At 39.7% G+C, this 27,746-nt stretch overlaps 2 protein-coding genes across 2 annotated transcripts in view; one reads left to right on the top strand and one right to left on the bottom strand.

Moving 5' to 3' along the window:
- Positions 1-5,492: 5,492 nt before the first annotated feature.
- On the top strand, positions 5,493-20,557 carry FCGR1A (Fc fragment of IgG receptor Ia). The gene is made up of 6 exons (XM_037826141.1): positions 5,493-5,534; positions 5,942-5,962; positions 6,695-6,949; positions 15,989-16,240; positions 17,185-17,469; positions 18,254-20,557. Exons 1-6 carry the CDS (start codon positions 5,504-5,506, stop codon positions 18,481-18,483), a joined length of 1,074 nt encoding a protein of 357 aa, XP_037682069.1. The 5' UTR covers positions 5,493-5,503; the 3' UTR covers positions 18,484-20,557.
- LOC119526752 (histone H2B type 2-F) overlaps positions 15,590-27,746 on the bottom strand; it is a 52,506-nt gene continuing 40,349 nt past the window's right edge. Inside the window, exon 2 of the mRNA XM_037826143.1 lies at positions 15,590-15,614. Within this exon, the coding sequence (XP_037682071.1) occupies positions 15,605-15,614 (10 nt within the window). The 3' untranslated portion in view covers positions 15,590-15,604. The remainder of the gene's footprint in view (positions 15,615-27,746) is intronic.

Genomic DNA, 27,746 nt, shown 5'->3' with positions numbered 1-27,746 from the left:
AAAATCAAGGTGTCTACAGGCCATGCTTTCTCTGAAGTCTGTAGCATTCTGTTGGTGGCTTGCCACCAGTCTGTAACTCAATCTTTGCCTCTGTCACATAGCCATCTGTCTCTTCTGTTTCCTCTTTCACCTCTCTCCTACTGACTCTGCACCTAAATTTTCTCCGCCTGTAAGGATGTCAGTCACATTGGATTAAAGCCTGCCCTGATTCTGTTTGGTCTCACCTTAACTAATGGGATCATTGAAGATCCTATTTACAAATGAGTTCACATCCACAGGACCAGGGGTTAGGACTTGAACATGTCTTTATGGGGAACACGATTCAATTGACAACAGAACCTTTACAAAATGTAGCCATGTCTAGATTATAAGGCAAATCTCAAAAGTTTCAGTGATTTTGTATCATACAGAGCACAATTTGACAACAACACAATTACATTAAAAGTCAACAAGAAAAGATACATTAAAACATCACCATACATTAAATATGAAAAAAATATATTTCCATATAACTTGTGGGTTGAGAAAGAAATCATATTGGAATTATAAATATTTATAAATAATCAATAATGGAAATATCATGAATCCAAACTCATGGGATGCAGCTAAAATAGTAATTAGAATAAATAAACTCTTATATGCTCACATTAGAAATGAAGAAAGGCTAAAATTAATAAGCTAAGTTTGGGACTTAAGAACTAGAAAAATATTGTATATTTAAAGCTCACTTAACTCATGAATACAAATGCAAAAATCTCAAATACAAACATGAACAAGTTAGAGCCATTAATCTCTAAAAAATATAATGAATTGTGATGGAATTATACTTTTCTCAGAAATTCAAGTGTTTTTTAACAACGGAAAATTTATAAACATAATTAGCCATATTAACAAATTTAAGGAGGGAAACTATATCATCTCAATATATTGAGAAAAAGCATTCAATAAAATTAAAAAACCCATTTGTGATTTAGCACCCCAAGAAATAAAGCATCATTTTCCTGAAAAAAAAATGCCTACTGAAATTCTACAGAAAAATATCTACTTAATGGGGAACTATAAGAAGCATTTTCTTTTAACATCATGAATAAGAATGCTCACTTTCACCACGTCTATTTAATACTGTTCTGGAAGTTCGAGGCTGTGCAAAAAGATAAAAGAAATGACTGGATAAGGATTATAAAGGAAGAAATGGAAAAACAAATCTCTAAACATTTGCAGATAATATGAATGTCTACAAAGAAGATACAAAAGAACCTGCAAACAAATAATATGATTTTTTTTAAAAAGGGCTTTAGTAAGGTATCTGAATAGAAAATCAGTGCTCCCAAAATCAATTGTATATCCATTATGCCATAAACAATCATTTAGAAAATGTACTTTATAAAATTACCACTTGAATTAGCAGAAATGCACACACACACACACCCAAGAAAAAATCCAACAAAATTTGTGCAAACATATAAACTATGCAACTTATGGACCATTATTAAAGAAAACCAAATAATTAAATAGAAATACCAAGTTCATGAATTGTAAGACTCAATGTCATAAAGATACAAATCCTCCCCAAGTTAATTTACATATTCAATTCCAACCCAAGTCCCAACAAATATTATTTAAGGAACCTGACAAGTTGATTCAATATCTACATGAATGAGCAAAACACCCAAGCATAGTTATGAGACTTCTGAAGATAAATAAGTTGGGGTGACATGTACTATCATATATCAAGATTTATTATAAAGCTGTAATATTAAGACAATGTTGTTTTGGCACAGAGATAAACAAATTGCCAATGAAACAGCATAAAATCTAGAAAGACAACCACATATATAGGAAAACTTAATTTGTGACAGATTTGGAAAGTCATATCAGAAAGGGAATGGAATGATTAAGTTTTATAAATGGTTCTGGGACAATTGGTTATGCATGTGGAAAAAAATGGATGACTGCTTCACATCACCTACAAATATCAATTACAGACTCAAATGTGAAAGGCAAAACTTTAAAACTTTTTGAGTAAAATACTTTGGAATAGGCAAGGATTTCATTAACAAGACAAAAATACTAACCACAAAATAAAATACTGGTAAACTTGACCACATTATAATTAAGAACTTTTGTATATAAAGAGACAGCATAAAGAAAGTAAAAAGGCAAGTCACAAATGAGGACAAAATAATTGCAATGCATATAACTCACAAAGTTTTTTTTTAAAAAAAGACAAAAATGCACAAAATGAATAAAATAACTACAAAGATATTTCATTGAGGAAACGACACAAATGGTGAACAAATACATGAAAAGGTGCTCAATCTTATTAAGAATCAGTGAAATGCAAATTAGGGCTACAGATTAAGACTAAATAAAGTGAGTTCTACTGGTTGATAATCAGTTTTGTTCAAATCAATTTAATGTGTTTTCTCTTTTAAACCATCTTTGAAGGGGATTTTCCTTGAGTGAAGAAGTACTTAGTTAAATGAGCCCAATAGACCCTTTAATTTAAGAAATTATAAGTTAATTCAAATTTATTTTTTCTGTGTCCTCAGAACTCCAAGTTTGAAGACTAGAAACTAAATTGTTTTTATGAACCTTTATTATGTGACTGGTTCATATCACTTATTTTGTTATTTTTGGCTTGGTGTATATTATTGTAATAAGGTTTTCAAATAAATACAAGTCTTAACTTCATCTCTGTTGTTTAATCTATTAATAATTAAGCTGGTGGCATACTAATTATACTAATTTCAGGGCATGACCCATAGCTGCATTCTAATGTGAAAACTTTTTTTTAATTCAATGGCAGCTTGTCTAAGTCTACTTCACCTTAAGTTAAGGAAGTCAGATATTAAAGTACTGCATCTAAGCAAGGATAAAACTTATAAATCTTATTCATGAAGAAAACTAAAGGTATATAAAGGCAGCATATTTCAAGTCGTTCAAGAGAGGTTACAACAATATACAAAACATATTAAGCATAGGCAATTATTTACCTAAAATTTAGTTGACACATTTCAATAGTTCCCAAAATATATGGTTATTAAAGAAGGAATTGAGTATAGAGTATAAAGGATTACTGACTGCTTTTTACTCATAAATAATGCAAAAATAAAATTTTGAGCAATTTCAGATTTAAATTATCTAAATTATCTTACCTTTAAAAATATATCAAATAATTGTTTACAAATCATTTTCTCTGGTAGAGAACAGTTTTCATTAAAATATGTATGACTTTGCACTCAACTTTAAGAAAAATGTATTTGTGAAATGATTTTAAAAGCATGAAGCCAATGAGTATGTTGGTATTATAAAAAATCAATATCTGGAAATATAAATGTTACATATGGATGTAAATTCTCCATGATTTTAATTGGCCATTAATACTGTAGTCTACTCTATCTGCATTAATTCCAATGTTTGTCCCATTATCCTAGTAATTTTTACATGGATTCAAACCTACACTGGTGGCTATTTTCTCAACATTTGGAAACTTCTGATACTTATTAGAAAAAAAAAATTTCACCATTCCAGGTCATGGCACTCTTTCATTCCTCTTCCACAGTACCCATTCCCCCATGTGATCCTGATCAATGAAACATATTCACTAATTTTTTTCAAAACAGCAGCTATTTTACTACAAGGAAGAATTGTGAGGAATGGGGTGAGTACTGTTACACTTTATTGGTGAGAATGTAAAGTAAATCAAGCTACCTGATTTTGAATCCTGCTTGTACTTTTTATGACCTTAGATGAGGTTCCTTATTTGCAAAACAGAGAAAACCATTCTTTCTACTCATAGATTATTGTAAAGGCTAAATGAGGCAATGTATATCAAGCATATTTACCTGGCACATAATAAGCACTCTTCAAATGCAATGATGGTGATGATGATAGACAATTTGACAGCATCTATCCAAATACAAATGTGTATATCCTTTAACTGAGCAATGTTGATTCTAGCAATGTGCCCTAATGAAATAAGAAATCAAATATTTAAGAAAGGTTCAAGACTATTCATTGCAGTGTTGGTCACAATAGTAAAAATTAGAAATAATCTACATATCCTTCAAGAGAATTTGGTGAAATAAATTATAGTTCATTCATCGAGTGAAAATTTTTGAAGATAAAATGTAATAGTTTTGAATATATGCTTTGAATGTAAATTTTAAAGAGCTGATGCTTCCCCTATCTCTTTCAGAACATCTTGAGTTCTTCTAAGACCTTTCTTCCTTGCTTTTCATTTGTATCAGTCAGCTATTGCTCCATAACAAACAGTCTCCAAATCTCAGTAGCATACAATAATAAGCATTTATTTCTGACTCGCAAGTTTGCAGGTCAGCTGGGGCAAATCTGATTCAGGCTACAATGGCTGGGATGGCTCTGCTTCAGACCGTAGCTGGCTAGCCAGAGCATGTTCTTGCATGACCATCACAGAAACCCAAGAGGGTGAGAGATAGTATATGAAGCTTCCTAAGGTCTAGGTTCAGAATTAGGACAATATTGTTTCTACCCACATTTCACTGGCCAAGGGAAGTCACATGGTTGAGCCAAACTCAAGGGTCAGGGAGGTACCCCAAACCCCTCATGAGGTTGTGGAGATAGTATAAATTCAGGAAAAAGGTGAGAAATTGGTACCAATAATTCAATCTACAACATTTAAAATTCTCTCCCAGTGAGATTACTAACCAAATCCCTTTGCATTCATTGAATTCATCCTAGTTTCTGATTAGCTTGCTTTCTCTCTTAACAGGATACTTTAAAATTTCCATATATCCTACAATTCTGCTTCAGACACCAACTCCCTTTAGTGACATAGAGCTCCCCTTGTACACTGAAATTCCCTTCTTAGGGATATTTCCACCCTATGTTTAAGTTGCTTTTCTTCGCTAAAGCATTGACATTAAAGAAAAGTTTATTTGCATTTCACTTCCCTGGACTTAGCCAAGATAAACATCCAAAAATCATAATACCTTTCAGGGAGATGACAGTTTTTACAAAAATGGCAAATTGATCCTGCCTTATTCCCTGAAGGAACAGAGACTTTTTTTGTATTAGGGGAACTCTTACAGATGAGTAACTCCTCACATGCCTCATAGAGGCTGATCTAGAATCATCTGGGTTCAAATGACCAAGTTTGGGAAGCCAACCTTTGAACCAAATATAAAAATGAGGATTTGGCATATTCCAGTTCCAAGGAACAAAAGTGGCAGAGGGAGAGTATAATCAGAATAGAATGTCATTAAAACTTGAGTCCCCCCTCTGGATTCTGAAAGGTTCATAACCCCCAAAACCAAAGCTGCAAACTGGGAGAAATGAATTAAGAGGTATGGGAATGAGGAAAGCATGACTCAAGAACTAAGTTTGTATTTCCCAGAAAAGGAACATGATGAAAGTGGTCAGAAGAGACAATTTCCTTCCTCTTTTCTAATCTCCAGAGCCCCCAGCAGAGCCTTGTCACTGTCTTGAATGTTGCAGATTTGCTGCTCCCATCGGAGATAACATGTGGCTCTTGGCATCTCTGCTTCTTTGGGGTAAGATGGGCTCAGAGAGGGTGGCCAGAGGATACTGGCTCTAAGGCGAGTCAAAATATTTTGTCTTCTTTTGGTATCCTGAGCTAGAACCCATGAGTATGCAGAAAACTGTATCTGGCCTTCCATGGTGTATTGGTGCTGATTATATCAAAAGGGTGGGAAGCAGGATTCTGAAGTAGCATAAAACCTGGAAACCCATGCCAAAATAAAGCCACATCACTTTTATCACTGTAGTTTATTCAGTTCCACTGGTTCCCTGATTTGGGGAATGGTAACTAGGGGGAAACTCATGAGATCTAAGCCTGGCCCCTTACAGCTTACAAAATTCATTGTGTCTCCTGGTTTCTCCTTTCCTTGTCATCTCCTATTGAGTCCTATTGACGTCTCTATTCTCTGGTCTCTTGCAGTTCCAGTTGATGGGCAAGCAGGTGAGTGATCTCCAACTTGTCTCTTCCTCTATTACATACCTGCTTCCAGAGGATGGGTCCCCTTATACTGAAGAAGAGAGTGTAGGAAGAGGACATAAAGGAGAAAGATTTATAATTTATTTAAAATCTCCTATATTCAGAGTGCACTTTTGATGAAATCCTGGTTTTTAAGGTTTCTTTCTAAGGTTTTCTGAATGAGCCCTGAAGTTTGAACTAAGTGCCTAACTGTATATAAAATAGCAGGAAAAAAAGCCAGAATTGCTTTTGTGTCCAACATCCCCCTTTAGAAGAAAGCTGATACTTTTCTTTTCTCCTCAGAGAGTGTCTGGCAGATACCAAAGTGAGGAGGTGAACTTCCAATTTCCAGTGCAGCTGTGATTAACCCTTGGAGATACTATAAGATAGAAGATAACAAAATAAGCTTCAATCAGTTTGCTTTGATTTAAACCACTGCTTTATTGTTTACCAACAGTGATAACTAAATTAGTAATTTAATCCTCAGAAACCCCAAATTTCCACCACCTAAATGTAGGTTTAATAACTTGAACAGAGCTCTCTGCAGCAGTGTCTGGACACTCTTAAACATAGACTTCGTAGGTTTCCACTTGCTTATTTTCAATCTAATCTAAATACATTTTTTTTCCTTGTGTTATCCACAAAACCAATTGCTCAGAGGTCTTCCTTTTACCCCACTTTGTCTTTTTTTTTTTTTTTTTTTAAATCCTGAAACAGAACCCACAAAGGCAGTGATCACCTTGCAACCTCCCTGGGTCAGTATGTTCCAAGAGGAAAATGTAAACTTATGGTGTGAGGGGCCCCGTCTGCCTGGAGACAACTCCACCCAGTGGCTTCACAACAACACAGCCATTCAGACCTTGACACCCCAATACAGCATCACTGCTGCCAGTGTTGGTGACAGTGGTGAATATAGGTGCCAGACAGGACTCTCAGTGCCAAGTGACCCTGTACAGCTGGAAATCCTCACAGGTAAGTATGACATGGAGGAGGGCTGGAAACCACAAAGTTTTCCTTTGTGTTGTCTCCTTTTGGGGTGCCCAATGTGTATGTCAAATTATCTGAGTTACATCAGGGTCATTAAACTATGTCCAAGAACACCCAAACTGGGGCATCTATGAATAGAGAATCTAGAATAAAACTTGACCCTAAGATCTTATCCTTATTCAGAATTACCTAGTTTTGTTGGAAAAAGTTATGATTGCACATAGTAACTAATAATGATGATAGTTCAGAGGAATGTATAATGATGTACAATGAAAAGACTCCCTCACACACAACCCCCCATTCCCACAGTTGCCTTCCACAGAAACAGAAATGCTAATATATTCAAACTTTCAAAAAAAAAATCATGGCTGGCAGAATGCTCTATCCTACTGTCCTAAACCTTACTTTCATCACCTAAAATATTTTGGAAGTCTATATCACTAGAGATTCACTTCATGTCTGTTGTATGGCTGTACCAGAATTGATTTTACCTTTTCCCCTACTAGTAAACTTCTATGAGGTTTCCATTCTTTTGCTTTTACAAGCAATGCTGCAAAAAATACATATGGTCTAGAGCATATTTAATAATATAATGTGAGATAAAGTTTTAGACATGGAATTACTGTGAGATTTGAAGTGTTTTAAACCTTGATGAATAGAAGCAGAAAAAAAAACATCACACACAAACTATTTAAGTGGCTTCTATTTGGCAAGAGAAGGAAACTGTAAAACTCTTTAGGGCAAAATGTTTCACTATTTAGGACAAACTGTCAAAGTAGATAATTTAATTATTCAAAAATCAATGAGCTAAAACTTCTTTGTAATTGATAATGCAAAAGTTAATCCATGCTGAAGGCAAAATGATATTTCTACAGACTGGGTTTCTTTTGGAGGAAATGTGTCTTAGCTAAAAAAATGCTGAGAATTTGAGAGGGAAGGCGAGGTTTTCTTCAAGCATCCTTAGGTCCTTGGGAATCAGTATCTAGGATAAAAAGGCCAAAGAAGCTGACAGAACTGTTTCAACAAGAGGTTTTGTGTAGCTTGAGCAGAAGGAGAGGTGTTTCATGGCCCAAGTGACAAAATATGGACTCAGCTGGGAAGAAGCCATTTTCTTTGCCTCTGTACAGGCTCTAGAACCTCCAGCATCCATGACTTATGGAAAATAGTATCTATGCATTATATTTTTAGTGTGAATTTTTATTGAAGTATAACATACATTTCACAAATCATAGTGTATATCTCAGTGAATTTTCACAAAGTAAACAGCACAGAGATCAAGAAACAGAGCATTACCAGAACTCCTAGTGTCCTGGTTTGCTAATGCTGCCAGAATGCAAAACACCAGAAATGGATGGGCTTTTATAAAAGGGGTTTTATTTTGTTACACAGTTACAGACTTAAGGCCATAAAGTGTCCAAGAGCACATCAACAATCGGGTACCTTCACTGGAAGATGGCCAATGGTGTCCAGAAAACCTCTGTTAGCTGGGAAGGCATGTGGCTGGCGTCTGCTCCAAGTTCTGGTTTCAAAATGACTTTCTCCCAGGACGTTCCTTTCTAGGCTACAGTTCCTCAAAAATGTCACTTAGTTGCACTTGGGCTATTTGTCCTCTCTTAGCTTGTCTGGAGCAAGAGTCTGCTTTCAATGGCTGTCTTCAAACTGTTTCTAATCTGCAGCTCCTGTGCTTTCTTCAAAGTGTCCCTCTTGGCTGTAGCTCCTCTTCAAAATGTCACTCTCATTTGCTTTTCAAAATGTTACTCACAGCTGCACTGAGTTCCTCTGGTTTGTCAGCTCACTTATATGGCTCCAGTGATTTAATTTAGACCCACCCTGAATGGGTGGGGTAACACCTCCATGGAAATTATCCAATCAGAGTCATCACCCGCAGTTGGGTGGGGCGCATCTCCACAGAAACACTCAAAGAATTACAATCTAATCAGCACTAAAATGTCTGCCCCACAAGATTGCATCAAAGAACATGGCTTTTTCTGGGGGACATAATACATTCAAACTGGCACACCTAGAAACTATTTCTTGCTCAATTCTAGTCACCACTCCCCAAGACAGAATTTTGACACCATAGATTTTTGCCTATTTTTGAACTTCATATAAATGGATACAGTATGGTACAGTAGATACTTTTTCTTTTTCTGTACTTTTTTTCTTTTTATCAATAGTGTGATTGGCAGATTCATGCATGTTGTGAAGTTGTAGTTCATTTGTTCTCATTACTGTGTAATATTCCATATTTGTCCATTCTACTGATGGACTGTTAGGTTGTTTCCAGTTTAGCCTTTTACAAAGAGTACTGCTATCGACATTTTTGCGCATGTCTTTGGCACGTATGTAATATGTGTGTATCTGTCAGAATATGACTAGAAGTGGAATTTCCAGGTCACAAAAAATGCACATGTTCAGCTTTAGTAGATACCACTAGTTTTTCAAAGTGATTGTACCAATTTACACTTCCACCAACAGAGTGTGAGACTTCTGGTTGCTCCCTATCACCAATACTAGGTGTCTTCTATATTTTTCTTACACATCTAGAAGTATCAGTAGTAGTACCACATTGTGGTTTTAATTTGTATTACCCTATACTGAATATTTTTTTTCATATATTTATTGGCTATTTGGATATTCTTTTTTGTAAAGTACTGTTGTAACCCAGCTCAGCCCCAAGACCCAAGAATATGTCAGGCATAGAGTTAGACATGAGTTTGATTAGGACTTATGAACAGGAGATGGTTCCATGGTGGTGGCCAGCCACGGAAATGGAAGTTACTGCTCTGCAAAGAACAGGCGGTTCCAGGGGGTGATTTATAAGGACATTCCATAGGGTGTGAGAACAGTTTCAGCAGAGTCTTGTGGCACAGGGGTGGGGAGCTTTGTTATCAGCAGTGATCGGGGAGGAGAGTTTTAATGCTCTGTTTATAATACCGTTTGTATACTCTCTCCCCACCCCCGCTCCCTGGGTAGGTCTGATGATCTTTAATGTCTGTCAAGTAGGCAGCTACTTGCAATAATTTAATTTCACTACGGGTGGGGGGGGGTGGGAGCACCGGGGCTCTGGATCCCCACAAGTACCTGTTCAAGTCTTTTTTTGCCAATTTTTTACTGGCTGCCTGACTTTTTCTTATTGACTTGTAGGATAGAAGTCCTTTTCCAAGTATTGCAATTATCTTTTTCCACTCTGTGGCTTGCCTTTTTGCTATCTTATGATGTTGTGTGTGTGAGTTTTTTTTTCAATGAACAAAAATTCTTAGTTTTACTACAGCATGTCAGATTTTTTGGTTGATGTTCCCTATGCCCTATTTTAAAAAGGTTTATGCTAGTAAGCAGAGGAGGATCTAATTGCAGTTACACTGACTCCCAGTTGCTTCAATTGAATCTGTGTATTCTGAGACTAAGAAAATACAGCTGGTTGGTGGACCCATGTCCTAATCATATGGCTTAGAATGATTGCTCCCTTCCTATTCCAAAACCATAAAGATGGGGAGAATAATTGAGTCAGTAATTAATAATACCTGCTACAAGCCGCATCTCCAACAAGTTTTGATATATAATATTCCATTATCATTCAAGGCTAAATATTTTTTTTATTTCCATTAAAATTTCTTGCTTTTTACTCCTTAACTATTTAGAAGTGTTTTCAGAAGGTAGATTTTTGTTACCAATTTCTGGTTTTATGGCATTTTGGTCAAAATTTGTGGTAAATATGAAATCAGTTCTTTGGTATTTGTTGAAAATTGCCTTGTGGCCCAGTATGTTGTCCATTTTTATAATCATTGCATGTGTGCTTGGAAATTATGTGAATAACATTCTGTATACATATCCACAAAATCAAATCTACTAATTGTGTCACTCAAATATTTTATACCCTTTCTAGTATTTTGATCATTTCTGATGGAGGTGTTAAATTCTCCCACAATGTTATTTATATATACATTTTTTGCCTTGCAATTTTTGCTTTATATATTTTTGAAGCTAAGTCACAGATGCTTTATCTTTGTGCTTTATACGTTTGGAAGGGTGGAGTAATAAGTCAATCCTGAAACTGTAAACATCCAATGATTTAGAAGCCCCCCTTTCCTCCCCTTCCCACCCCTATACTATGTAAAGCAACAAATAGTTCCTTTCATTATTGAAGTCTTTTTTTTTTGTTTGCTGTACCAGGATTCTTTTGTATATTACTTGATAAATAATTTTCCTTACATTTTCAATTTTTTTTAAAGGAGCAATGCTTTGTTTTTAAAGAACAGAGGTTTTTAGTAAACAATCTTTCCAGTGGAGAATAGAGAACATGAAAATCAGCCTCCAGCCATCAGCAGCTGCTCTGCTCAGGGCCTGGGTTCTTCCTTGCCCAAGTGGCGAGGTGGAGGCGTGTACTCCCCTTCCTTTATCAACTTATCCCATTAGCTTTTGTTGGTGCTAATGCATCTCATAATTTTCTGCGGAAGCATGCATTGTACAAAATCATCAAACTCGATCTTGCATTCTTTCTCTGCCAATTCCAAGGACACATTCTATCCATTCCTTTTCAAAAGCATGGCAACAACTTGGAAGCTTGTAATGCTGCTCAGCACTTTGGGTTGTCATCCAATGATCTACAAGACTTTTCTGCACATCAAAGAAAGGTATGGTGTACCACTGCGGTGTCCTTGTCTCCTCCATTTTCAATCTTGGTCTATGTTTTTGTTCATACATGTAACTCACAAGCAATATATAACTGGATTTTATTTTTTTAAAGCTCCAATCTAAGATTGTCTTTTAATATATATTTTTAATCTGTACATCCATTATTTTGCACATTCCATTATTAGTATTTGCTTTTCTTTGCTTTTGCCCCCTTTCCTGTCATCTATTTTGTGGATGACAGTTTGTTTATTTTTTCCCTTTTGTTCCAGTTTGCTAAGCAGAATGCAAATTACCAGAAATGGATAGGCTTTTACAATGGGTGTTTATTAGTTTATTCATTCACAAATTTAAAGTTCTAAGGCCATAAAAGTTTACAAACTTGGGCATCAACAAGAGGATACCATTACTGAAAAAAGGTGGATGGCCTAAAAAGCAAGCCCTCTGTTAAGATATTTTACTTCTGGAACACCTCTGTCAGCCTGTCAGCTGGGAAGACACATGGCTAGTGTCTGCTCATCCTTTGCTGCCAGGTTGCATTGCTTTCACCTTCTGATTCCAGTGGTCTTCTCTTTAAGCATATGTGGGGTCTCACTTAGCAAACTCTGGGCTTCATCTCTTACCATTCCCAAGCATCTTTCTGTCTGCATCTCCAAGCATCTGGCTCTGTATTGGCTCTGAGCTCTGTCTCTCTCTCTGAGCTCTCTTAAGGACTCCAGTAAACTAGTCAAGACCCACCCTCAATGGGTGGGGTCACATCTCCATGGAAACAACCTATTCAAAAGATCCCATCCACAATAAGTCTACACCCACCAGAGTGGATCAAAAGAACATAGCCTTTCCTGAGGTACACAATAGTCTCAAACCGGCACACCTTTATTGTCCTGTGTGATTCCATAATCTGAACATTCATGTCTTTCTTTGATTTTGGAAAATTTTCAGCTATTATCCATTGAAATATTTTCTCTTGTCCCTGTCTTTATTCTCTCCTGATTGTCTATGCCTGATGTTTTTGTTCTATCCTCCAGGCCTTATATAAACACTCTCTATATATTCAGATAATTTCTTCTAAAGGAATAATTCTCTCTTCATCTGTGTCAATCTTATTCTTAACCCACCTAATGAGCTTTTTAATTTCAAGGAATATATTTTTAATTATTTTTTTCAATTCTGCCATTTCTTTTATTATGCTATCATGTTCTTTCCTTATGATTTCTACTAATTCTTATATATATATATATATATAATCATATTAAACATATTTATTTTACAGTATTTTACCATAATTCTGAATATTTGTTATTTCTAGTTCTTCAGGTAAAAATTCTTCTCTTTGTTATCTGCTGACTCTCTTCCATAGTAGTTTGCTTCTCCTTATGTTTGTAAGTTTTAATTTTAGGCATATTTTCCCTGAGTTTTTCCCCCCATGGGAGTTCTGGGCACCATGTGTAGTAAAATATTTTAACAGAGGGCTTGTTTTTTTCAGTCATGAATAAGTCATATTTTACTTTTTTTAGCTGGAGTAGTAGATAGTGTAAATTCAGACCTCATGTAAAAATCAGGCTAGGTCTTTTCAATTTCCTGCTTTTTCCCCACAAGCAATCCTAATGAAACAGGAACTTTCCTTGAAACTTTTATAGGATGGTGGATAAGGTTTTCTAGTCTGTTTTCAGTGAAGTCTTGAGTCTCTAGAATAATGCAAGAGATCAATTCCAACATACAATCCACACCTTGCATCATATCTGCTATTGCCAAGTGGGTATTGGATTCCTAGCTCCCATCCCTTAGCTTCTCAATCCAAAATCCTGATGGTTGAAGTATTTATTCAAGCCTTCCCAATCTGACTTCAATTTCTATTTGTTTTTATGACATAAGGGTATTTACCATTCTTTCTTTAAGCTAAGCTAGATTATTTTTGGTTATATTTTATTTAGCATATCTTTGTGTGGAATTCAGGTTGCACAAGTCAGCTCTTACCATGCTTAAGTCAGAAGCAGTTCTAATAGTGTGAATTCAAAAGGAATTTTCTGTTCTCTACCACAATAAAGCTACATTCACTATATTTTATTAGATTAGCATCTGAAAATTGCCTGTTCCACCTACAGTGCAGCACTGCTCTTTACATAAAGTTGCTTCGTTCTTACAATAATCCTATGAAGTAGGTAACAAAAGAATATCTAAATATTTTTTGAGTTTTTGTTTTCAAAATATTGTCAATCTCATTTGATGCTCTGCTTCTATAATCTATCCTTTGCAATACAATATTTATATATATTTTAACAGCATGCTTTTTCACATTGCCATTTAAAAGACATAGAAAGGAACATATATGTTCCGGTTTGTTAAAGCTGCTGAAATTCCAAATACCAGAAATGAATTGGTTTTTACAATGGGGGTTTATTAGCTCACAAATATGAAAATGTCCAAATTAAGGCATTAAGAGGTAGATACCTTCTCTGAGGAAAGGCCGATGGCATCCAGATTTCCTCTGTCACATGGGAAGGCACTTGGCTGGCTCTGCTGAACCCTCCTTCCCGGGTTTAACTTCTGGTTTCAGTGGCTTTCTCCAAAATGTCTCTGGGCTTCTGTCTTAGCATCCCTCTCTCAGCAAATGTTAGTCCTTGCTGTTTCTCCCAGGGCATTTCTCTCTAAGCATCTAGGAGTCCTCTCTTAGCTTCTTTGGACAAACTCTGGATTTCATTTCTTAGCTTCTCTCCTGGTTCTGGTTTCAACAGCTCTCTCCAAAATGTCTCTGGGTGTTTTCTCTCTAAGTATCTCTGAGATCTCTGCAAAATGTCTCTGCCTTTTATCCTCTCATAGAGGACACCAGTAAACTAATTAAGACCCACCTTGAATGGGAGGGATCACATGTCCATGGAAATAGTCTAATCAAACACTCCCACCCACAATTGGGTGGGCCACATCTCCATGGAGACAACCTATTCAAAAATTCCCACTCACAATAGGTCTGCCCCCACAAGATTGGATTAAAAGAACATGGCTTTTCTGAGGGTACACAACAGATTCAAACCAGCATAATATGATTCTTTCTACTGAGAATGTTCTCTGACTTGTTCACCTAGTGATATTTTATTCATCCTTCAATATACTATAATGGTAAAGAAAGGGCTTTGTCTACTTCCAGGGAAGGTGGGGGTGATATGAAGCAAAGACGTCTTTGTGTTTTGGCTGCGAAATCTTTAAGCACCCTGTGTTTGGCGGTGAAAGTAAGGGAGGAAGGAGTATTTAAAAGTACTGTGGCAGCATCTAAGACTGTAAAAATCATGCTACTGATGCCTTCCATTCTTAGATAAGTTCTGGAGGGAAAAAAGCACTGCTGTCTCTTCTCATTTGTCCTCCAAGATCCTGATCCTTATTTAGCCAAACCAATTGCCCCAGGGGAAGGAAAAAGGAGACAAGGAATTCTTGATTTTGTGCAGAAGTGTATGTATATCAAAAGGGAAGGCCCATTTGATTTGGAGCTTATTTTTACAAGCTATATCACTGATCTGTACATATGTGAGTATTCATATCAATTTAGTAGGTCATGTGCATCTGGATATGTATGTTAGGTCCTTTATATTTGTCCTGTATGTTTGCTTTAGTATGTGTGGTCCCATTAACAAATTTGTCAGGAGTTAAAGTGCAGTAATAGTCTGTTGTTATGTAACAATTTACCACAAATTTGGCAGCTTAAAATAACATACAATTATCTCAGTTTCCATAAGTCAGGAGTCCAGGTAGAGTTTAGTTGGGTGATCTGCTTAGAGTTTTACAACGCAAATTCAAGGTGTTAGCTGGGAGGTGTTCCTTTCTGGAGTTCTTCCAAGATCCTGTGGTCATTGGCAAAATTCAGTTCCTTGTAGTTGAGGCCTCCACTTTCTTGCTGGCCATCAGCCAAGGGCCACTCAGATCCTAGAGACCCCTGCAGTTCCTTGCTATGTGGCCCTCTCACAGGCCCTCTCACAGCATGGCAGCTTACTTCTTCAAAGCCAGCAGGAGATGCTCTCAGTCCAGTCTGTTAAGACAGATTCTTATTTAATGTAATATAAACATCCCATCACTGTTTTAATATTCTGTTGGCTAGAAGATGACTTGATAAGGTCATCTTAGAATTTTGCCTACTACATAAACTGTTTTTGTCCCAACCCGCATTTGAGATTTGGAAAGGGAAGATAAGTAAGGGCCGTGTGCATGGCTGCTAGTGAAAGATTACTTTCTTCCCACCAAATCTAAAGATATTTGAGGAATTGGACACAGGCTTCTGATTCAGCAGAGCTCTGGGGTCAGAATTCTGCAAGGAGAAAAAGATAAGAAAGCTCCCAGGGCCAAGCTGTAGCCTCTTTGAACCTCCTCCACTTTAAACATACATTTTCGGTCTACATTTTTCAGGTTGGCTACTACTCCAGGTCTCTAGCAGAGTTCTCACCGAAGGGGAACCTCTGACCTTGAGGTGTCATGGATGGAAGAATAAGCTGGTGTACAATATGCTTTTTTACCAAAATGGCAAAACCTTCAAGTTTTCTCCTCGAGATTGTGAACTCACCATTCTGAAAACCAACCTGAGTCACAATGGCATTTATCACTGCTCAGGAATGGGAAGGCATCGCTACACATCAACAGGAGTATCTGTCTCTGTGAAAGGTATGGTATCTGAATAGTCATAGAGCTATAGTTGTAAGGACTGTAGGCACCATCGTAAATCATCTAAAATCCTCATTTCAATTTAAAAGTGAAGAAATTGCACTCCAGAGAGGTAAACTGCCTAATTGAAGGCCACACAATGACCAGTGGCTGGACTTGGACCAGAACTAAGGTCTTCTGGGTCCCAGTCCATTGCTCTTTCCAGTTTACCACGATGCCCCATCAATAATCCAGGACCTAATGTCTGCCGGAGCATAGTGAGGATCCATTTCATCAATTTTATTTTAGTTGCAAGGAGTAGAGACTTACTCAGGGTAGCTAGGAGGATTATTAGAAAGTAATCCACTGACATCTCACAAAAGTTCCATAGAACTAGAAACCAGGAAGGCATTAGTATTTGGTTACATGTGGTCTCTCTGGTCCCCCTTCTGACCATCTGCTAACTGAGCAGTTTCCTCTGGGCCAGTTTGCACATGACCCCTGCTCTGATTCTGCCATGATCTTTCATCTTAGTACTCATGAATCACTAGCAACTTTTTTCTATCCCTTAGTTCAGTCTCATGGGAAAGAAATGATTGTCTCAGATTATCTTTTGAGCCCTAGATACAAGTAATGAATCATTGTACTAGCTAGCATATGGGTCAGTGACCACTCCTAGACTACCACTGCCAGAAGGGTGGGGTCATACAATACATAACATGGCCATTTAGGGATGCATCGGTTGTGTAGAGATAGTCTCCCCAAAAAGGTGTGAGCAAGCTGGTGACTGTAATTATATCTATTAGGGAACCCCAAGAAATGCCTCTTTGCTGGAAGTGAGGAAAATTATGTCTTATGGATGCATTCTCCAGGAGCAAGTTTCCTAAGCAGGGAGAGAGTATGTGTTCTGTGAGAATTTTGATGCTGAAGCAGGCAACCCTTCCCTCTGTCAACTTTCTCCATAGAGTTATTTCCAACTCCAGTGCTGAGAGCATCATTGTCATCCCCCCTCTTAGAGGGGAACCCTGTAAACCTGAGCTGTGAAACAAAGTTGTTCCCACAGAGGCCTGGTTTGCAGCTTTTCTTTTCATTCTTCGTGGGCAACAAGACCCTGAAGTTCAGGACTACATCCTCTGAATACCAGATACTAACTGCTAAAAGAGAAGATTCTGGGGTATACTGGTGTGAGGCAGCCACAGAAGATGGAAATGTCCTTAAGCGCAGCCATGAGTTGGAGCTTCAGGTGCTTGGTGAGTGAGAATGATGGGAGCTAACTGGTACAGGAGTAGATGCTCCCTTTTCTCCTATGGGACTGAGGTTTGTTCAGAGGGATTGCATGGCCCAGAAAGAAGGAAGAAATCTCTTCAGGAAAAGCCCATGAACAGGTCTTTCCACCCTCGATTCAGAACTTTACTATTCTCCTTGCAAACATCATTAAATTTCTTTTCCTTCCTTTTCCTTTATTTTCTTTTCGTTTCCATCTTCCATTTCTTTCCTTCCTTCCTCCCTCTCTCCCTTCCTTCTTTTCCTTCCTTCCTCTGTCTCCCTTTCCCTAACATCATACTGAGCTCCTTCAATGTATTATCATAGATCTGGGTTTAGAAAGACTCTGGGGTGCAGTTATTGCTTTGAGGAGCTCACATGGGGGATTGATGAGGTAGCAACATTGTGAGCTGCACATGCCTACCTGCCCAAGTGTTCATATCTAACTGAGGTGGAGGGATTGTGAAGTTCAGAACAAATTTAATTTAAGCATTAAATGGCATAGAGCTGGCAGTTGTCTCTGAAACTTTGGAGTAAGTCCATTGACAGATCCTGGCACTTAAATTCTTGCAAGGACCCTGCCCTCCTGGTTGATGACAGTATAGCTCAGCTGGAGCTAACTCCAGCTCTTTCCTGCCCCCGAAATTATCAGTGCTTCCCCTGGGGACAGGCATATCAGAAGATCTCAGCCAACCTTCTCTTCCAAACCTAACTTAGCCAGACCTCTCTGGTTTAAGTAGTAGCTTTTCTTTTTGTTTTTTTCTGTTTCAGGCTTCCAGTCACCAATTCCCATCTGGTTTCATGTTCTTTTCTATCTGGCAGTGGGAATAATATTTTTGGTGGACACTTCTCTCTATATGATCATACAGAAGGAACTCCAAAGAAAGAAAAAGTGGAGTTTCGGAGTCTCTTTGACTTCTGGCTATGAGAAAAAGGTAACTTCCTACTTTCAAGAAGATGGACATTTAAAGGAAGAGCAGAAGTGTCAGAAAAAAGAATAGCTGCAAGAAAGGACACACCAGACAAAAAATCACGAGGGAGAGCAGCAGCAGCAGCAACAGTTCAGTGGGTGGGCATGGAGCTGGATAGTCCCTTATGCCTTCCTCTCTGTATGAGCACTGGGCACAAATATCCATTGTCAGGAGAAACTATATCTGTGGATCCTGTGGCATCTGACTAACTCTTAAATCAAGCAAGTAAATGAGATTACTTCACTTGAGATAAATTTGGAAATTTGTTTTATCAGGGATGATTTGAAATGAGACCTAGTCTACAGAAATCTAAAAAACTTGGAAGTCATGTCTAGCCTGATTATCCTTTTATGTAGTTTGAAAAATATTTCTGGGGACAGGATAAAGAGGTATGTGTGTACATATGCATAAGAGGTTAAGACAGAGTTAGACACAGAATGAGAGAGACAGAGAAAGAGAATGACTGTGAGGGAGACAAAAGGGAATAGTATAGATCCAAAGAAAGAAATATAACTTAAGAATGACTTTGAGAGACTGTGAGAGTGAGAGAGCTCACACCTCTGTGCGGACTCAGGATAGTGACATCACAGATTTTCTTTTAGCATACTAGCATGCAATGCTGCCATACATCTTATAGAGATATGAGGGAGTAACTCATGATGAGAAATGGATGCATTATTCTTTCTCTTTCATTTAAGGCTTTCTCACAACCTCTCTGTATCCAGAGACACTAGAGGTCCTGCCTGTCTGTCCCAGTCCCCTGCGCTATAGGAAGGCAGAGTAATGTAACTGCAGCTTTCCTTAATAAATTAAACCCAGAAATCCGAGCCCAGCACTGAAAGGAGAAACTTCAAGTGGGGAGAGGCAGAAATTTACTTTACCCTTCTGATTTTCTAGATGATTATTAACATCAAGAAGCTGCTCTCCAACTCTGGCTCTAGTTTGGAAACAAAATATTTCCCTTCTCTATACTATGGCTAAAATTAAATGAAATATACAAATAAGACTTTACTAATACCTTAGGAAAAAAAAACAAAAGGGGGTATAAACAAGCCTAGCAACATGATTCTATAGTTTTGGCTTACAAAATGTAGCTTACCCGCTGTTCTGGTTTGCTAATGCTGCCATTATGCAAAATACCAGAAATGGATTGGCTTTTATAAAAGGGGGTTTATTTGGTTACAGAGTTACAGTCTTAAGGCCATAAAGTGTCCTCTTTTAGCTGCAGCTCCTCTTCAATATGTCACTCTCAGTTGCTCTGAGGTCCTTCTGTCTGTGAACTCCTTTATATAACTCCAGTGATCGAATTAACACCCAACATGAATGGTTGGGATAACGCCTCCGTGGAAATTATCCAATCAAATGTTTCATTCACAGTTGATTGAGTCACTTTTCCATGGAAACAAAGGATTCCAATCTAATCAACACTAATATGCCTGCCCCCACAAGACTGCATCAAAGATAATGGCATTTGGGGGGACATAATACATCCAAACTGGCACACTGCTAAACAAGGCCACATCCCTGACTAGCCTCTAACCTGGCTCCATGTGGCAGAGCTCAGCATTAACACCACTTAGGAACACTCTCAAGTGACTGGGACTTGGAGTAGGTGCAAGAGCACCTTAATCCCTGGCTTTTCTTGTCTGTGGACAATGAAAATGTTTTTCTATTCTTCAGAAAGAAACTACAATAATCATTGCCTCAATAAAAGTACAACTCCAGCATTTGTATTCAAAGAAATAGTCACATATAATGCAGGCATTTCTTTAATTGCTCAAGTGTTTGGTTTTGTGGGCTTGGGAAGCAGGGAAATGAAAATTTGAGGGGATGAGGCCTAAACACCCTCTGTCGAGGAGGAGCCAGAGGAATAGAAAACTAAAGCAGGAAGTGACATCCTATTTTCTGCCTATCCTCACAGAGTAGATAGAATTTCAGGGAAAGGGGTCTCTGTGCGGAAGGAGGTGGGAGGTAGACATGGATTTAGACAGAGCATAGGACTGGAATAAGACTGGTTGTTGCTAAAGTATCATGAAATGCTTCCTCTTTCCTTTCCCTCCCTATTTGTGCTCCCTCTCCAGAGTTTTCCATGTTTGTATCTTTGTCACAATTATTTCTCTTATTTACTTTAAAGATTAAATAATTGATTTTATTAAATCAATCTGTTAATTGTACAATTTACGTTTCAGCCTACCCTTATTTTTCGCTTATAGCTGTGCCAGGAATATGTTTCTTGGAGACCCCCTTAACAAGCCTTGGTGCTGAGTCTGCTCAAGGCCTGGCATCATCTCATACTTTCTCCAGGAGGGTGCCCAGCCCTCTAATTTCCTTACAGTGGACTGGGTGCCCTCTCCTTGGCACTTACTCCTGTCTATCTAAGGGCTGAATCCTCTTTATTTTTGCTCCATCTGGTACTAGAAGCACATACAGACACCACTTGACCTGTTGGAGACCCTGGGGGTAGAGTTGTGGGAAGATGGGGTTATGGAGCAAGGGCTGCTGCCCATTGTCCACAGAGGCCAATACCATGACATTGGGATTGTTACCTTTAATGCAAGGTCGACCAGCATGAAGACAGGAGGCCAGGCTCAAATCTATCTCCCCATCTGAGAGTTAAGTGAGATTTTATGGGAATGGGAGGTGAGAGGTAGGGACAAAAGTGGGGAGATTTGACTTGGCATAGTCTAACTGGATAATTACAGAGATGTCCATAAGTAGTAGAGTGGATTTTAGGTCAGATCTTCTTTATTGGACCTCTTACATTTGATTTGCTTCCAATGTCTCCCTGTCCTCATAATCTTGATTCCAAGGGAAGTGACCTCTGTCCCTGGTGTCTCAAAGATCACCTAAAGGAAAAGAGCCAGAGTTTTCTGTGCATAGTCAGCTTATATGACCTGTGGTAAAACAGGCTCAGAAGGAAAGGTTATAGGAACAGAGGATATCTCCACAAATGGATTTTTCCAGCCCACAATTTCAATGGCAGAGTAGAAAGCTCCAGAAATCAGTCCCTTCACCAGAACAGCTATTAAATAGGCAAAAACTGTCTGAATCAACTATTTCAAAACTCCAGAGACCAGTAGAACACTGTGCAGCATCCAAGGAAGAGTGGAAGGAAGAGGCTGGTAAATTGTGGTAAATACCTCTGAACTGCACTCTCCACACTGTGGCAACCATCTCCCATCCCCTAATCTCATGGCAAGCAGCAGTAAGGTACTGGCATAGCTTGCTGGTGCCAGAGTGAGACATAAAAACTCAGTTCCTCAAGGTCTGAGGGTAGAAGGCTGGAGTGCTCATCTTGATTAGCTAATCAAGTCCACCTCTGACTTGACACTCTGGGTGTCCACCTCTGAGGGGGGCAATTGTTCCAACCCACCCCAGACAAATGCAGCAGAGGACACTTAAGAACAGTTCACTTTCCCAAGCTGTGGAGGACAGATGAAGGGCTGCATTTGCTGGGTAGGTACTGAGACAAGAAAGCCCAGCTGTGGAGAGCCCTGGGGAAAGTTCCTGTCGCCCTTCTTGGGTACTCTTTCATCCCTTCCCCAGGGCAACTTGGAACCAGTCTGCATTCCTTTTCTGGGTTCCTGGCCTTGTTTCCCTTTGGATAGACTGACTTGGGAAACTCCTCTTTGGTGTGCCCCTCTGTATTAGTTAGGGTTCTCTAGGGAAACAGAATCAATGAGAGATGCCTATAAATATAAGATTTATAAAAGTGTCTCACACAACTGTGGGTATGCATGAGTCCAAATGCTGTAGGGCAGGCAGCAAACTGTCAACTCCAATGAAGATGTTCAATGAACTCCTCAGGCAGCAAACTAGCAACTTTGATGAATGTGTTTGATGAACTCCTCAGGAAACGAACTGGCAACTTCAATGAACTCCTCAGGAAATGCTTCCCTGGTCAGCCAAAGAAGAAGTGCAGGTCCACTATCTGTCTCGCCCAAAAGTCTTCAACTGATTGGATTAAAACCAGCTGACTGCATTCTCTCATTGTGGAAGACACACCCTTGGTTGACATCATCAGTCATAGCTGCAGCCAACTGACTAATGATTTAACAAACCAGCCTTCTGGTTTATTAAGCAGCCACAAACATCCTTGCAGTAACGGTTAGGCCAGTGCTTGCTTTACCAGATACTTGGGTACTATCACCTGGCCAAGTTGACACATGAACCTAAACATCACAGTCCACCCCTTGTCAACTTGGCAGTTATACACATCACCTAAAACCATACTTTATCTCTAAGTAGATAACAATAACAGACATATATTCTGCCTAACAATACTCTGCTGTGCAGAGTACAACTGGAAACGCACTAAATGTCTCCAGAGTAGGGTGCAAGTCCTTGGGTGACATTAGCTCTTAAAATTGATCTCCTTTGGCTTAAATACAGCAAAATGAACAGTACAGCTTATGCCATATGATAAGGGGATAAGACAGAGAAAACAAACATATTTGCTTTACAGACAAATACAGACATACTCATAAGAAAACAAGGAGGAAATATTCATGCCATCATAGTCCTCATTTCTGTAACTGGTCATGTGGCTGTAGTTCATATTTATCACTACCTCCTTCCACTACCCATTCCATGTTCCCTTTACCCTCAGCAAGCACTTCAGCTGGCCATGGTTCTTTGCCTGGTGGGGTGACCCAAACCTTCATTCCTGAAGTTTCTTGGCCAATGGTAGTCCTGCCTGGATTGGGTTGTTGTAGTTTTCCATTGACTTTAATCACAGGGCATGGTAGTACTAAGAAACACCCTAGGGGATCTCCTGTATTCCAGGAAAGCTCTTCTTTACTTCCATTTTGTAGTTGCAGTGCTATTTCCCCTTGATAGTCAGGCTCAATCACCCCAGCCAGTACAGTAATCCCCTTCCTTGCCTGTTGATTCAGAGGCATAAGAAGACCAAAGTGGCCAGGTGGCAGTCTTAACTTCCAGTTCAATGAGATTATTGTGTTTCCTGGTGGAAGCACTCCTTCTTTTGGAACAAAGACTTGTAGACCAGCAGAGCTTAAGCTTACAGGGACAGGAAGCAAAAATTTACCTAGTGGATCACTAGGAGTGATAGTGAGTGGTGCCACTCCTGTTTCCACCCCTTGATTCCTGGACCCATGAATCCTGGTGTTCTAGTTTGCTAATGCTGCAGAATGCAAAACACCAGAGATGGATTGGCTTTTATAAAAAGGGGGTTTATTTGGCTACACAGTTACAGTCTTAAGGCCATAAAGTGTCCAAGGTAACACATCAGTAATCGGGTACCTTCACTGGAGGATGGCCAATGGCATCTGGAAACCTCTGTTAGCTGGGAAGGCATGTGGCTGGCGTCTGCTCCAAAGTTCTGGTTTCAAAATGGCTTTCTCCCAGGACGTTCCTCTCTAGCAAGCTTGCTCCTCTTCAAAACGTCACTCACAGCTGCACTGAGTTCCTTCTCTTTGAGTCAGCTCATTTATATGGCTCCACTGATCAAGTCCCACCCTGAATGGGTGGGGCCATGCCTCCATGGGAATATCTCATCAGAGTCATCACCCACAGCTGGGTGGGGCATATTCCAAGCAAATCTAATCAGCACCAAAACGTCTGCCCCACAAGACTACATCAAAGATAATGGCATTTGGGGGACACAGTACATTCAAACTGGCACACCTGGGTATAGGAGAAACAGCACCATAGAGTGGATGCTGATTCAGAGCATACACAGCCTCCTGGAGAACACTGCCCCAGCTCTGCAAGGTATTGCCACCTAGTTGGCACTGTATTTGAGTCTTCAACAGGTCATTCCACAGTTCTATCAACCCAGCTGCCTCTGGATGATTGGGAACATAGTAAGACCAGAGAATTCCATGAGCATGTGCCCATTCCCTCATTTCATTTGCTGTGAAGTGGATTCCTTGGTCAGAAGCAATGCTGTGTGGAATACCACGATGGTGGGTAAGGCATTCTGTAAGTCCATGGATGGTAGTTTTGGCAGAAGCATTTTGTACAGGGAAGGCAAACCCATATCCAGAGTATGTGTCTATTTTAGTAAGAACAAATCGCTGCCCTTTCCATGATGGAAGTGGTCCAACGTAATCAACCTGCCACCAGGTAGCAGGCTGATCACCTTGGAGATTGGTGCCTTATTGGGGACTAAGTGTGGGTTTCTGCTGCTGGCAGACTGGGCACTCAGCAGTGGCTGTGGACAGGTCAGCCTTGGTGAGTGGAGGTCCATGCATAGCCGCCATCCCTACCATCATGACCACTTTGTTCATGAGCCCATTGGGCAATGACAGGAATGGCTGGGAAAAGAGGCTGACTGGTATCCACCAAATGGGTCATTTTATCCACTTGGTTATTAAAATCTTCTGCTGAAGTCACTCTCTGGTGAGCATTCACATGGGACATAAATATCTTCATTTTTTTTGGCCCCTCAGAAAGGTCTATCCATTTACCTCTTTCCAAGACTTCTTTGTCACCAATTTCCCAATCATGTTGCTTCCAAGTCCCTGACCATCCAGCCAAACCATTAGCAATAGCCCAGGAATCAGTATACAAATGCACCTCTGGCCAGTTCTCCTTCCAAGAAAAGTGAACAACCAGGTACACTGCTCGAGGTTCTGCCCACTGGAAGGATTTCTCCTCACCACTGTCCTTCAGGGACATCCTAGAAAGGGGCTGCAGTGCTGCAGTTGTCCACTTTCAGGTGGTGCCTGCATAACATGCAGAACTATCTGTGAACCTGGCCCTAGTTTTCTCTTCCTCAGTCAACTGATTATAAGGAACTCCCCAAGATGCCATAGTTGTGGGCTGGTAAAGAGAAGATAAGGTGGCAGCAGTGGGTGCCATGGGCATTTGGGCCACTTCCTCATGTAACTTACTTGTGCCTTCAGGACCCTCTTGAGCTCTATCTCGTATATACCATTTCCATTTTATGATGGAGTGCTGCTGTGCACACCCAACTTTATGGCTTGGCAGGTCAGAAAACACCCAGCTCATGATAGGTAACTCAGGTCTCATGGTAACTTGGTGGCCCATGGTTAGACGTTCTGTCTCTACTAAGGCCCAGTAGCAGGCCAACAGCTGCTTTTCAAATGGAGAGTAGTTATTTGCAGAGGATGGTAAAGTTTTACTCCAAAATCCTAAGGGCCTGCATTGTGATTCTCCTATAGGAGCCTGCCAAAGGCTCCAAAACAGCATCTCTATTTGCCACTGACACTTCCAGCACCATTGGATCAGCTGGATCATATGGCCCAAGTGGCAGAGTAGCTTGTACAGCAGCCTGGACCTGTCGCAGAACCTCATCTTGTTCCAGTCCCCACTCAAAACTAGAAGCTTTTCTGGTCACTGGGTAAATGGGCTGGAGTAGCACACCCAAAAGAGGAATATGTTGTCTCCAAAAATCCAAAGAAGCCAACTAAACATTATGCCTCTTTTTTGGTCTTAGGAGGGGCCAGATGCAACAGCTTATCCTTCACCTTAGAAGGTATATAAGTTAGGGTTCTCTAGGGAAACAGAATCAATGAGAGGTGTCTATGACTATAAAATGTATAAAAGTGACTCACGCAACTGTGGGTATGCATGAGTCCAAATGCTGTAGAGCAGTCAGCAAACTGTCAACTCCAAGGAAGATGTCTGATGAACTCCTCAGGAAACGAACCGGCAACTTTGATGAACTCCTCAGGAAACACTTCGCTGGGCAGCTGAAGAAGAAGTGAAGGTTTTCTATCCTCTTGCTTATAAGTCTTCAACTGATTGATTGGATTAAATCCAGCCAATTGCATTCTCTCATTGTGGAAGACACACCCTTTGGTGAGTCATCAGTCACAGCTGCAGTCAATTGACTGATGATTTAATAAACCAGCCTGTTGGTTTGTTAACCAGCCTCAAACGTCCTCACAGCAATTGTTAGGCCAGTGTTTGCTTGACCAGACAGCTGGGTACTATCACCTGGCCAAGTTGACACATGAACCTATCACAGAAGGGATATCTCAACATGCATCACACCACTGGACACCTAGAAATGTTAATGAGGTGGAAGCTCCCTGTATTTTTGTTGGATTCCTCTCCCATCCTCTGCCACACAAATATGTTACCAACATATCTAGAGTAGTTGCTACTTCTTGCTCACTAGGACCAATCAACATGATATCATCAATACAATGGACCAGTGTGATGTCTTGTGGGAGGGAGAAATGATCAAGCTCCCTGCAGACTATATTATGATACAGGACTGGAGAGTTGATATAACTGTGAGGTAGCACAATGAATGTAAACTGCTGACCTTGCCAGCTGAATGCAAACTGTTTATGGTGGTCCTTACTAAAAGCTATTGAGAAAAAAAGCATTTGCCAGCTCAATAGCTGCATACCAGGTACCAGGTGATATGTTGATTTGCTCAAGCAATGATACCACATCTGTAACAGCAGCTGCAATTGGAGTCCCTACCTGGTTAAGCTTATGATAATCCACTGTCATCCTCCAAGACCCATCTGTTTTCTGCACAGACCAAACAGGAGAGTTGAATGGGGATGTGATGGGAATCACCACCCCTGCATCCTTCAAGTCCTTAAGGGTAGCATTAATCTCTGCAATCCCTCCAGGAATCTGGTATTGCTCCTGGTTTATGATTTTGCTAGGCATGGGCAGTTCTAGTGGCTTCCACTTGGCCTTTCCCACCATAATAGCCCTCACTCCAGGAGTCAGGGAACCAATGTGAGGATTCTGCCAGTTGCTGAGTACATCTATTCTAATTATGCATTCTGGGACTGGGGAAATAACCACAGAATGGGTCCTGGGGCCCACTGGCCCCACCATGAGACAGACTTGAGCTAAGACTCTATTGATCACCTGACCTCCGTAAGCCCCAACCCTGACTGGTAGACCAGAGTGACATTTTGGGTCTCCTGGAATTAATGTCACTTTTGAACTAGTGTTTAATAATCCCTGAAATATATGATCATTTCCTTTTCCCCAATGCACAGTTACCCTGGTAAAACACTGCAGGTCCCTCTGGGGAAGGCTGGGTGGAAGATTAACAGTATAAATTTTTGGCAGTGTAACAGGGTCCTTCCCCAAGGGTACCTGGCCTTCCCCTCATTCAAGGGGCTCTGGATCTATAAACTGTCTCAAGTCTGGGAATTGACTCACTGCTTTTGTAACTCAAGGTAGACTTTTGTTCACTTGACCTAGAATTCTTCTGCTTATATAGTTCAAACAAGAATTTAGTAGATCGCCCATCCATTTTGCTACTAGGTACTCCATGATCTACTAGCCAGCACCATAAATCTCTACAAGTCAGGTTATTTTGACTGCTG

Source organism: Choloepus didactylus, chromosome 2 (genome assembly GCF_015220235.1).
Source record: "Choloepus didactylus isolate mChoDid1 chromosome 2, mChoDid1.pri, whole genome shotgun sequence".
Taxonomy (NCBI): Eukaryota; Metazoa; Chordata; class Mammalia; order Pilosa; family Megalonychidae; genus Choloepus; species Choloepus didactylus.
This window is presented reverse-complemented; position numbering and strand designations above follow the sequence as displayed.

What these genes read in the sequence shown, in the direction of transcription:
- FCGR1A (XM_037826141.1), top strand. Translation starts at nt 5,504, where the DNA reads ATGTGGCTCTTGGCATCTCTGCTTCTTTGGG. An exon ending in GGCATCTCTGCTTCTTTGGG is followed by an intron (nt 5,535 to 5,941) that starts GTAAGATGGGCT and finishes GGTCTCTTGCAG; the next exon opens with TTCCAGTTGATGGGCAAGCA. An exon ending in AGTATCTGTCTCTGTGAAAG is followed by an intron (nt 16,241 to 17,184) that starts GTATGGTATCTG and finishes CTTTCTCCATAG; the next exon opens with AGTTATTTCCAACTCCAGTG.